This window comes from Oreochromis aureus, linkage group 7, assembly GCF_013358895.1.
Source record: "Oreochromis aureus strain Israel breed Guangdong linkage group 7, ZZ_aureus, whole genome shotgun sequence".
NCBI classification, from domain to species: Eukaryota; Metazoa; Chordata; class Actinopteri; order Cichliformes; family Cichlidae; genus Oreochromis; species Oreochromis aureus.
The window spans coordinates 58,858,933-58,872,330 of NC_052948.1; the positions used below are offsets into that span (position 1 = coordinate 58,858,933).

The window sequence follows — 13,398 nt, forward strand, 5'->3', positions numbered from 1 at the left end:
TCACTTAGAATAACAAGCAGCTCAAGCAGGCCTGCAGGGCCAAATCTATGACTCCTGGAGCATGAAATCCACTTGGCATGCAAGTGGGTTGTGTTTCTGACTGGAGAACATATTGGTCCCATACCGTAGGGCTCCAATGCAGGATGCCAAGGAGGAGCCCCAGAGGACTTCATAACTGAGCAAGCAGCAAATAAAAACCACTCCGGCATACTCTGACTTCAATTGAACTTCAGCTCAGAGCTCGTGTTGCTCCTGCACCCACAGAAGACACTGTGATGCATTTTCTCTAAATAAGAACATTATTCAAAATTAGTTAGGTTCAAAGTTAGCTTAATTTACAGCAAGTGTAATTTATGACTCCAATTACTTTGTAGTCTGAAAAACTAATTTCGGAACATTAGAACTACATCATCGTCACCATCATTATATCTTAACTACTCACACCCAGCACTGTGTCTGCATTTAGTAAATAAGAAATGGGTGTTGTTCATCATGTAAAGCCCACATAAAAGTGGGGTTAACAGTAACTAGTTGTGGCATCTGGTCTTTTCATCGCTTTGTTTTCAAGTTTATCAAACAAGTCTCAGTTATTAGATTTCTCTTATTAATCTCTTATCTTATTGCATTCAAGGAGACAGCCTCACCCTGAAACCATCACATGCAAGCTCGTACTAACTAGATTTAGAAGGATACAGGATAAAGACGGATGATGAGAGGCTGCAGTATGCATCTGCTCAACTATGTATGTGTTTGCAGGGCTTGTGTATCTCTCGGTGAGTTTTGTGAGCTTTTTTCAACTGAGGATCTAATTAATAGGCAGAGAATATGCATGAAACGGCACAGGCAATTTAGAGATATATTATCAAAAAGACTGTCGAGCCTCTGAACATGCAGTTAGAAATATTCGACCCCTGGCAGAGCAGAGGAAGAAGCAGTGAAAAGTCTATGGAATCGTGGAAGAAAAAGTACACAAAGTTTATATCTATTCACGCTAATCCCATTTCTTTGGGGGTAGTTATATCCAAAACAACAACAGCAGCAGCACAGGAGACAGTAGGAGATAGTGGAGGCAGCCTGCCACGTGATAGGCACTCCCTCTTAGAGACTCCTGGTTGATCTCTTCTTGGTTGGGTGAGCCGTTAGGGGACACCGAGGCCGCTGGGTGGGTGTTACGGTTGGAGCACATGTCATAAAGGTTTCCGGAGAACTGCATTTTCTTAGACTCCTGGCGGAGAGACTCCCAGACAGCTGCCGCTTCCTCCGGACAGCCAGCCATCGCCACGTTAGCGCAGTCATGGAACTCATCCCACGACCTGCAAAGAGGAGCGAGAGTAAGACGGAGACATCTGATTATTTGGTTTGTGGATCACGTTAATATTTCAGCGTGCACCACATTCAGAGCGGTTTTATCCATCTGTACAAACTATTGTACTAGATACTGGATTTTTCCAGAAAGCTGTAACTTCATATGTAAACAAAACAGGAATTATGAAAGCATTGCTGCCTTTGTAGAGTGGTGAGTGAGTCTATGGTTCAGACCAAACTTCAAATTTACTTTCCGCTCTAACGACTGCAGATTTTGACTGCATAATCTATTAGTTCATCACTTAGAAACTCTTCACAATGAAATACGATAACTACCAAATTGATTATCATGGCAGCACACACATTCATGATACCCAGGGGACGGATCCCTTGATACCTCCTTGTATGCCCCTGGGAAATAAAGGTTTTCCCCATTTAAGTGAAAAACTATAAAATCTGCAGGCACGATTGCTGCAGGACACACTTTTCTTTTCTAGGGAGCATCGCAGTGACATTCACCTTGATGTCTTCAGTGAAACATCTCAAACACTTTTGTCAAAGTATTCATAACCTCCTCAGAGTGAACTGCAATAACTACAGTGAATCTGTGACTTTACATGTTTTTTTGGAAACCTCTTTTCTGCTTCTACCTGAGTTTTCCTGCCAAAGGACTTTGAGAACAGTTTTATAATACTTTGAAAACTGAAGGCTAGACATTTCTGATCTGGAGGTGAATCAAACACCGCATCATTACACTGTTGCAGAATCGTCAGGATGCTTTAGAAACTTTTAAACTAGTCATGTGTTGTTAACCAGCAACACACACCTGACCTTGTATGAGAGGTGTTTCATGGTGTTTTTCAAACCAAATCCTCAAAATCATGTTATTTTACCCGTAGACCCTTATCTTTCTTTCCTTTTCTGCACTTGTGCATGAAATAGACTTTTTTAAAGCACAGGAAATATGTGACTTTTTCCATTCAAGTTTGATATTCAACTTCCTGTGACTGTGTCTTCACCTCATTGACTTCTTTTTTCACCTGAATCTGAGTCAGTTACATCTTGAGTATAAACAACCCAAATCAATAATTAATTGCCATTATTATTCTCAATCAAATTATATGAAAAGATTTTAAACAGGCAGTTCTGGTAAAGATTTGCTGACAGTGAAGCATTCGTGCTTTCACTGAGTAAATCAAATTCAGTCTGTTTGCTTGCTCCCTTGACTTCTTTCTGTAGTTGCCAAGAGACCATCTGCTGATCTTCGATGCTCTGAGAGCAAGGGTCACCCTACGGGTTAGACTGAAATGTGGAAAAACCTTCATTAGAGTGTGGAAGGTAAATGCGTGTTTGTTGAATCACTGCTGTGTTATACCCATCAGCAAAACACGAATTTGACACACTTGCTTAGACCTATATTAAAGCCAAATGAAAGGAAGCATTACTTACGATGAGAGGCAGGTGAGGAAGAAGTGACTTTAAGTAATCTTGCACAAAGATATTTTTTAAAAGATATCTTGTAGCGAAACACAAAATTAAACTTTATTCCAAACACTCTCAAGCTCCACATCCACAGCAAGTCTATTTGGCTGTAATTGGCTGCTAATTCTCCCTCTCATCATGGCTGTGCTGGCTAAATTGTCTTTGAGGAGAGTTAACTGGGAAAAGCGAGGCGCAGAGTTGGGGGAAAAAGTAGAAGCAGATGACTCTGTTCAAAGTCTGCCACAGAAGCACTCAAAAAAAACACAAAAGTTTTCATAATTAATGCTGGCAAAACACCATGCAGCACTCCAACTTTCAAAAGACAAGAGCTACATTTAAACCCATTACTGGACAATAGATACGAGGTATATTGTTTAGATACTGCATCTTATTGAAACAAATATCATTTAATCACGGGGGAGTCAAACTTGGGAGCTTTGTGCTGCAAAGCTACAGTGCTAAACACAACACCACTGTGCACGGCATAGCTGAAGCCAAGCTTTATCTGTAGGACAGATAACCTCTATTATAATTCTACGGAGCCCTGCAAGGGACATGGGGGAAAAAAACAATAAGATGAACTTTTGCGAGATCTCGCAAAACTTCGAACTGGTGGGTAACAGACGTCTCCGAAAACGTTGGAGCACTTTTGCAAATATGTGATGTCTTGATAAACCGAGCAGATATTTGAAGTTTACACAGCTACATTCTCGCCTGAAAATAGCTTAAAAGTTTAATTTTGTGACCCAGAAAGAGTAATATTAAAACTGAGCATTTGAATTAGGACAGCCTTCATCGCCTGGCTCGCCACCTATCCCAGAATTCATAGCGCGGCCCAGCCAATTCCAGTTTCCAACAATGGCGGCAGCTACTTAGTTTTAATATTACCATTGTTATTGTTGTATTGTAGATGATGAAAGCCCCAAATTCACAGCATACAGTTTGCCCACAGTCTTTCCCAGATTGGCGATCCTCTCCCCATTTTCACTTCTGGAGGACGCAGCCTCTCTAGGATGCTAATTTGTTTGACCAGGTGTTTTTTAAGCATTACACATCTTTTCCAGTCTTTTGTTGCATCTGTGTCAACCTATTAAATCAAATTGAATATCAAAATATCTTTCCACCCATCTACTTCCTCAACCTCGTAAATAAATAGGGTTGTGGAAATATGTTTATACAGAAAGAAAAAGAAAACTGTGAGATGCTTTCAAGTTATTTTAATTGCCACATTCCTCTGTCTGCTTGTTTTTTAGGCAGTGAGAAAATGACCCTCATCAGGCGAGCTATGTTCCCAGTGGGCAAAGGACAGGAACTGAACTGGAGTCACGGTGAAAATATGTGGCCCCATTTGAAATGAAGAATCGATTCAAATTGAAAAGCGAATCAAACTAAAGTATTTGTTGGCTCTTAACTTTCCACAAAATGTCAGCGCAGTTCATTTAGCCATATGCTTTATGACTTTTTCCAAGCTGCAGGAAAACACTATGGATGAGTCCAGCTTGCCTCTAAGTGGCTGCTAAAGGAATTGATCAGCCGAACCTAATTCAGACAAATAGATAAATCATAAAGAGACAGGATGTTCTCCTTTGTTGCAGTCTAACACTGTGATGCCCCGAAGGCTGACGTCGTTATTAATCTTGTGAAATGTAGCTGTAAATTTCACCGAAAGTGAACTCAAGAAGCAGAAGCTCTAAACATAGAAACATCGTTTTCTTGTTCTGGGTGACTTTTCTTTCTGTATCAGTACGGGATGTCAGTTTGATGACATTTGCTGCTGATCAGAAGCACCTAGATACAAACGCACATACACGGTCAGAGACACACACATTTTCAAACTTCCTCTGACAGCTTCCATCACGCTTCCGCCTTCTTTTCTGTCACACACAAGTGTTTAAGCCGTCTTCACAGAGAAGAGACCACACATGCATGATTTAACACGTACATCTTCATATAATTAAAGTAGCCATCATTACTGCAGGCTTTGCTTCCCTTAATGACTCTGTGTGTGTGTGTGTGTGTGTGTGTGTGTGTGTGTGTGTGTGTGTGTGTGTGTGTGTGTGTGTGTGTGTGTGTGTGTGTGTGTGTGTGTGTGTGTGTTGGCTTTTATCCAGGTCTTAAGTGGACCACTTCCGACAAAAACGGCTGCAGTAAGAGGACAACAGCTTACCTGCTGCTGTGGGAGGAACAGCTGATGGAGGGGGTGGAAAGGGCAGCATCTGGCTATCGTTTGTGTATATGTGGACAAAAAACAGTGAGTGCCGGAGTGTGTCTAGAAGATAACACGAGAAAGACAAAGTCAGGAAGAGAGGGCGTCCTGTGCAGGAGTGTGGCTTTTTTTTTAATGCTGGTATGAGTTTGTGTGTCTTTCCTATCTTCAGTGTTTTGTGGACGTAAGAGTACGGGTCTCTGCACACAGACACAGGTGGTGCAGAGACAGCACAAACGCAGCGAGGACACTGACAGACAAGCAGCTGCTTTCACAATAATAAAACCTCCTGAGAGTACGTCTGTTCTGCTGTTAGCATGCTGCTGCTGACATCCAAAAATCTCCAAACACCAATTCTGAGTTTATTTTTTTGTTGGTTTTTCTTTTCTATTTTGACCATCTGGGTGTTCACTAAGTTTCGTGGCTCTCTGTCACTGGTAACAATTACTGACATGTGGGGAAGCTGTATGTAACACGTTCGTCAAAACAGTGTTAGTTCAGGAGATTTGGAGAGGCAAAACAGTGCTAGGGAGGGGAACAGGAGAGACTGAGATATTAGAGAACACAAGCAACAAAAAGGTTCAATAGGTACCGCGGTGAGACAGTTTGTACCCTAAAAACAGTAAATCTGAGAAGAATTAGAGCACCGTTTGATACTTTCGAGGTCAGTAACCTACATAGAATCATGTGGAGTTCCAACTTTAGGACTACATGATGGTTTTACAGCTGTTACATTGATAATTATAAAAAATTAAAAAAATTAAATGACTATAGCTGATACTGCTCAAGTTAAGTCATTAAATCAGCTTACACTTACAGCTTTTGGAGTTTTCCTCTTCACCTGTAGGGTTGAGTTGTAAATGAAAGAGTCAATTTGTGATTGAAGTGAAGACTTTCAGTTTTCATTCAGTAGGTTTTGCAAAAAAGTTGCTTTAACGGTTTAGGAATTAAAGCCATTTTAGATGCAGCCTCCCAATTTCAGAGGGGGACTACATATAGATTTCATTACATTTTTTTTAAACCCCCAAAATAGTTGAAAATAGCCAGCTGAGACCCGTTCTGTCTTTATTTCATTACAAATGAAACTAACATATTATCTGAAGATGATTCTTGAAAATTTATCTTATCTTAAATTTATCATTGCAATTATGAATATAAGGGTCCAAAGCGATGTCAGCACAAGTGACGGAGGCCATTGTTCGGCATAAAAGACAAAGTAAAGTTATCGGAGAGGCAGCAAAAACTTCTTAAGCCAGTACTTATTTCTTAAAAATAAGCGCTGGCCAGCTCAGCAATATCGAACAAGCTGAAAGACCACAGAAGACAGCTAACGTGGATGATGACAGAACTATTTCTAAGGATAAGAAAAGCAGCTTCACAACATCTCATCAAGTCAAGAGCACTCTTGTTCAGGTATAGCTATCACTTTAAACGTCTACAACCAAGAAATGTTTTCATGAATGAAAATACAGGCTTTATTGCAAGGTGCAAAGCAATGTTTACACTTAAAAGTCCAGATTAGACCTAGTCACAAAACATGGAAAGTAACTTGTACAGGGGAAAAGTATGGAGAATGAGAAGCAGCTCATGATGTGAAGCATATACAGTGGCTTGCAAAAGTATTCGGCCCCCTTGAACTTTTCCACATTTTGTCACATTACAGCCACAAACATGAATCAGTTTTATTGGAATTCCACGTGAAAGACCAATACAAAGTGGTGTACACGTGAGAAATGGAACGAAAATCATACATGATTCCAAACATTTTTTACAAATAAATAACTGCAAAGTGGGGTGTGCGTAATTATTCAGCCCCCTTTGGTCTGAGTGCAGTCAGTTGCCCATAGACATTGCCTGATGAGTGCTAATGACTAAATAGAGTGCACCTGTGTGTAATCTAATGTCAGTACAAATACAGCTGCTCTGTGACGGCCTCAGAGGTTGTCTAAGATTATATTGGGAGCAACAACACCATGAAGTCCAAAGAACACACCAGACAGGTCAGGGATAAAGTTATTGAGAAATTTAAAGCAGGTTTAGGGTACAAAAAGATTTCCCAAGCCTTGAACATCCCACGGAGCACTGTTCAAGTGATCATTCAGAAATGGAAGGAGTATGGCACAACTGTAAACCTACCAAGACAAGGCCGTCCACCTAAACTCACAGGCCGAACAAGGAGAGCGCTGATCAGAAATGCAGCCAAGAGGCCCATGGTGACTCTGGACGAGCTGCAGAGATCTACAGCTCAGGTGGGGGAATCTGTCCATAGGACAACTATTAGTCGTGCACTGCACAAAGTTGGCCTTTATGGAAGAGTGGCAAGAAGAAAGCCATTGTTAACAGAAAACCATAAGAAGTCCCGTTTGCAGTTTGCCACAAGCCATGTGGGGGACACAGCAAACATGTGGAAGAAGGTGCTCTGGTCAGATGAGACCAAAATGGAACTTTTTGGCCAAAATGCAAAATGCTATGTGTGGCGGAAAACTAACACTGCACATCACTCTGAACACACCATCCCCACTGTCAAATATGGGTGGTGGCAGCATCATGCTCTGGGGTGCTTCTCTTCAGCAGGGACAGGAAGCTGGTCAGAGTTGATGGGAAGATGGATGGAGCCAAATACAGGGCAATCTTGGAAGAAAACCTCTTGGAGTCTGCAAAAGATTTGAGACTGGGGCGGAGGTTCACCTTCCAGCAGGACAACGACCCTAAACATAAAGCCAGGGCAACAATGGAATGGTTTAAAACAAAACATATCCATGTGTTAGAATGGCCCAGTCAAAGTCCAGATCTAAATCCAATCGAGAATCTGTGGCAAGATCTGAAAACTGCTGTTCACAAACGCTGTCCATCTAATCTGACTGAGCTGGAGCTGTTTTGCAAAGAAGAATGGGCAAGGATTTCAGTCTCTAGATGTGCAAAGCTGGTAGAGACATACCCTAAAAGACTGGCAGCTGCAATTGCAGCAAAAGGTGGTTCTACAAAGTATTGACTCAGGGGGCTGAATAATTATACTTTTAAAGAGGATGCAGCACAACAGAGCAAACCGGTTAGCATGTGGCTTTAAGGGATTGATATGTTTTTAGATATTAGGTCGTAATTTTTGTGAGTATTTATTGTCTTATAATATAAATTCTCCCAGGAATAATGTTATAGCGTCCCACTCTGTGGCAGATGGGATAAGTGGTGGTTAACTAGGGGTTAAACACATGGGACTCTCCACCAGTTGTTTTACACTGAAGAAGCCTCTTGGATGAGTGTTGAAACATCTTCACGAACAAAAAAGAAATTCAGTTTCTTTGTTTTCAAGCATTTGAGATTATCATGAACTGGACCACAGACACACAGCCCATCGATTTTGGTCGGGCTTTAAAAATAACAGAAACGTATGTAAAAAAGATTTTGTCTACATCATTTGGTATGTATCATTTGGTAGCATCCTGCAGAAACTGGAGAAAGCAGTGTGATTATTGGGTCTAAAGCTGTGGTTTTAAAGGTAAAAATAAAATAATAATGATAATAATAAATAAAAATTACTGTTGGAGCCTCTCGGCTTCACTGAGTTGAGATATTTAAAAAGAAGCAAATGAATGAAAACAATTCAGCTACTTTTGAGGAAAACTGCAAAAAATGTTTCATATTAAAACCATCACACTTCACCTTCACCGGCCTCCCTTAGCGTAACCAGGTTGACGCGCTTCAGGAATGCTTCCTTTACCTTGCTGAAAAGAAATAGAAATCCTTTTTTCCCTTTGCACAGGAGCTGGTCTATATTTGGCATCTGCAGTATTCATGTAAAGGTTTAAACATGAAATTACTATTTTTAAACATGTTCTGTTGCCTAACATGTTGAACTCATGAGCAGCAGAGGATTTTTATACATCTGTGGTGGTACTGTTTAATATTTGGCAGCTTTTTATGGGAAAATGAAAAAGTAAAGCACAAAAGCCGCCCTTCTTGTCACTTTAAATGACTTCTAAATCTCTGAGATAACCAGTAAGAGATGCTGAACTCGGGAATATTATGGCCTCTTTGTTTGGCAGCAGTTTCAATTCTAACTGCTGCATCCCAAATGAGCTGTAGAGCTGAAAGTGACTTTAAACTAAGGTAGGAATAGGAATAGAGAGCACTGCGATGAGATGCAATGAAAGCATGAATGGCCTTATCTAAATCTGTAGAGAATAGAAATATAAAAGCAAATAGAAAGGCTGCAGTGAAAGAGGAGAGGGTTTTCTGATAACACCCGTTTTAGGGATCGGTAGACTCCAGCTTTTGTTTGTGTAACCGTAACCAAGGAAACAAATGTTGGATTTTACCTTGCTGTTTTTTCACACTTCACAAATACTTCAGCTAAAAGAGGAGAACCACGAGTTCTCTAAGCTTTATCCTGAAAGTGCATCCTGTCATTCAACCTCTCTTAAGATACTCTTAAGGTTTTAATCACTGCCTATATGTTATCTTACATATCTTACAAATATGTAAGAAAAATTGTGTATGTTTCTGTTCTGTGTCCTGTGTACTGTTTGTTTGTATATGTGTCTTTTTGGCTGCTGTTACAACCAAATTTCCCCTTGTGGGACAATTAAAGGATTATTCTATTCTATTCTATCTTTTAGACATTCAGTGGTGTTAAAAAGTGTTTGCCTGCTTCCAGATTTCTTATTTCAGTATTTTTGTCACACTTTGTCATGTTTCTCAAAATGAGAAACAAAGTAATTGAGATTTATCAGTCTGGAAAAGGTTCTAAAGCCATTTCTAAAGCTGTAGATCTCCAGCGTACCACAGTGAAAGCCATTATCCACAGATGGTGAAAACATGGAACAGTGGTGAACGTTCCAAGGAGTGGCTGACTCACCAAAATTACCCCAAGAGTGCAAGAAAAACTCAACCAAGAGGTCACAAAAGAACCCAGAACAACATCCACAGAACTGCAGGCCTCAATTGCTTCGGTTAAGGTCATTGTTCATGACTCCGCATTGAGGAAAGAGACTGGGCAAAACATGGTCTGCGTGGCAGGGATCCAAGATGAAAACCACTGCTGAGCATAAGGAACAAAAAGGCTTGTCTCAGTTTAGCCAGAAAACATCTTGAAGATCCCCAAGACATTCAGGAAAATAATTTGTGGACTGATGAGACAAAACTTTAACTTTTTGGAAGTTGTGCGTCCCATTACATCTAGTGTAAAAGTAACAGCATTTCTGACAAGGAACATCATACCACCAGTAAAATAGGGTGGTGGTAGTGTGATGGTCTGGAGCTGTTTTGCTGCCTCAGGACCTGGAAGACTTACTGTGGTAAATTGAACCACAAATTCTGTTGTCTACCAAAACATCCTGAAAGAGAATGTCTGGCCATCTGTGTGACCGCAACCTGAAGCGCACTTGGGTTTTGGAACAGGTCAGTGATCCAAAACACTCCAAGTTCACCTCTGAATGGCTTAAGAAAAACAAAATGAAGGCTTTAGAGTGGCCTAGTCAAAGTCCTGACCTGAATCCGATTGAGATGCTGTGGCATGACCTTAAAAAGGCGGTTTATGTTGGAAAACCCTCCAATATCGCTAAATTACAACAATTCTCCAAAAATGAGTGGGCCAAAATTCCTCCACAGTGCTGTAAATGATTCATTGCCAGTTATCACAAACGCTTGATTGTAGGTTTTGCTACTATGGGTGTCCCAACCAGTTATTAGGTTTAGGGGACAATCACTTTTTCACACAGGGCCATGTAGATCTGGATTTTTTCTTCTTAATCATAAACACCGTCATTTAGAAACTGCATATCTTTGTTAAATATTTTACATTTATTTAATTATCTAAAACATTTAAGTGTGACAAACATACAAAAAAATTGGAAATCTAGAAGGGGGCAAACAAATTTTCCCACCACTGTACATGGAAGTGCAGCACAGGTAAAAACTGATTATTTTTGAGTATTTGGTGTAATCACCTTTTTGCTTCAACACAGCCTGAGCTATCTTCGCCAAGCTTTCTTGTAATTTCTTTAAGTAGTCTTCAGGAATAGTTCTCCAGGCTCTCGAAAGACCTTCAAAGCTCTTCTTGGGATTTTGGATCCCTTCTGTTCGGCTCTCTGTCAAGCTTCAATAATGCTGAGGTTCAGATTCTGGGGAGGTGACTGATAATGTTTTTCTATTCGGGTGTGCTTTCAATACATTGGCAGTGTGTTGGGGACCATTGTCATGCTGAAAAATAAAGCCTATTGCTAATCACATTCTTTCAAGATGGTATTGATGGTATTAGATCAAAATCTGATGATACCATCAGTTTTGGCAGGATCCCAACACCATTGGCTGAAATTCTTTTTCCTTGTGTCCCTTCCACGAGAATAGCTTCTGACAGCCATCATTACTCTCACATCATTTCTGATAAAGCTTCAGAAAACAGTAGATGGATCAACTGAAGGACCAGATCATCTCTCAGGTCCTGTGTCAGGTCTTTGCTAGATTTCTTCCTATTCTTAAAGACATGACTTTCAGATACTGTTCACTTGCTGTAGTCAGCTTTTAAGGCCTGACACTTCTTTTGTCCTCCACTTGCCGCGAATCCTCTTTTTTTTAAGGATATAGTGCACACCATGCTGAGATATGTTTCTTAGCTAACAGCTGTTTGGGAATCATCTGGTTGGTGCAAAAATAGAATTTTATTTCAAACTGTGTTAGTTTTGTCAGTTATGCACCTTAATGCTTGAATGATTTATAAGTTAGTGTTATGTGGCTTAAAACAAATTCCCCTGAAAACGGTCAGGTACAGAGACTGGACTGAAAATGAGTGAAATAGGAGAAAATACCCAAATATAAACTTTGAAAGGTCTTCAGAAAGTCTCAAGAACTAGTGCCCAAGATCCTGCAAGAAGGTCTGGCTCCTTGGAGAGGTGGCTCAAGACTTTTGCACAGTACTGTATATTTCACATGTATACTTAATAAATTAATTTTACTTCGTAATAGTGGAATATGTACATTATGTGAGAATGCATACAGTTATAATGTTGAGAATCAATGTTCAGATCTAAGTGGATGAAAAATGGAGGTTGTACAAGAAACACATGGTCTTTAAAACCAAATTTCAGCTTCATATTTAAAAGCAAAGAGTTTGGGGATTCAGAGTTTGCAAACCATTCCAAGACACCATGTCAACAAAAACAATTATTACTTATTTAGTGTGTGCACAAAGCAAATTGTAGCTTTTTCCTTTCCCAACAGGCACACCTGGTATGCTGTTTTTTGTTCTCTAAGAAAGTGATTGCTTCTAAGCTTTTAGTCTTTATTAGTAATTTGTCAAAGGCTTAAACTTTCCTAGATGCAGATCTTGTATTTTTTTGAGCTTTCAGACTTCAGCAAAAACTATATAGACATGAAGACAAAAGAGAAAGACATATCCTTTTTAGCTCCCATGGATGGATTCATACCTAACCTTTGTAGACAAGGCCATAGCAGAGATGAAGAATAACTGAAGCACCTCTCAACACCTCTCAAAAGACAGATTTTTCCATTTTTTGAAGTACTTCAATTACCTTTACAACTGTACTTTCTCCAAGGATAACATTCTGCAGGGGGAATAAATGAAGCCTTGATCTATTCAGCCTTAAGGTACTCAAATTAAAACACATTTAGTCTAAAAATACTGGGATGAGTTGGCCCAGGCTCAAGGTCTACGTTTGCTAAAACCCACAAATTCACGCTTTCACAATGCCATGATTCACACTTGGTCAAGCCATTAATAAAATTTCAATTGGTAATATTCTAGGATACAGCCTCCAATCATAAATGTCGCAAAATCAATTTTCAGGAAAAGTTTACTTAATTGAAAAAAAGAAGAAAAAGGGTTAAAGACCAGTTTAAGTCACGCATTCTCACATAACTTGGGCAGCGCATTGGTGCAGAGGTTAGCGCTGCCGAATATGAGAGTGAATGGATGACAGACTGGCACCCAGTCCAGGGTGTTCTCTGCCTCTCGCTCTGTGACTGGATGGATGGATGAATGGGTGGACGGATGGAGCCATTCAAACAGTCTTTCAGTCTTATTCTTTCAAAATGAAACTTAATGTCTGACATATTTTGTATACTCCGCTATGAAGCCTGATGCTACAGATGTTGATACGCTCCCTCAAAATAGGTGTAAAAATTGGCATGTGTATCAGATATATGTAAAATTTACAGTTTGAAATTGTAATAGAAATTATAATCTTTAACCACTGACAAAATAAGTAGTAAAAAGGAATAGGAGATAGAAAGTAAAGCGATACCCATTTTTCATGTGTTCCCTTCAAAGCTTCAGCAAAAGGTTACATTTTAATTCTATTGAGAATAAATTCTCAGTATGTTTACCCCCAAACATTTCCTTTTCACCTCACCTTCTCTCAATCCGCACTGAATGATTGCAAGTGCAAAAT

The 13,398-nt window shown here is 39.9% G+C and overlaps 1 protein-coding gene across 1 annotated transcript in view; it reads right to left on the minus strand.

Moving 5' to 3' along the window:
* Window positions 1-560: 560 nt before the first annotated feature.
* Window positions 561-13,398, minus strand: part of nrn1la (neuritin 1-like a) — a 94,587-nt gene continuing 81,749 nt past the window's right edge. Inside the window, exon 3 of the mRNA XM_039614604.1 lies at window positions 561-1,313. Coding sequence (XP_039470538.1) covers window positions 1,016-1,313 — 298 coding nt within the window. The 3' untranslated portion in view covers window positions 561-1,015. The remainder of the gene's footprint in view (window positions 1,314-13,398) is intronic.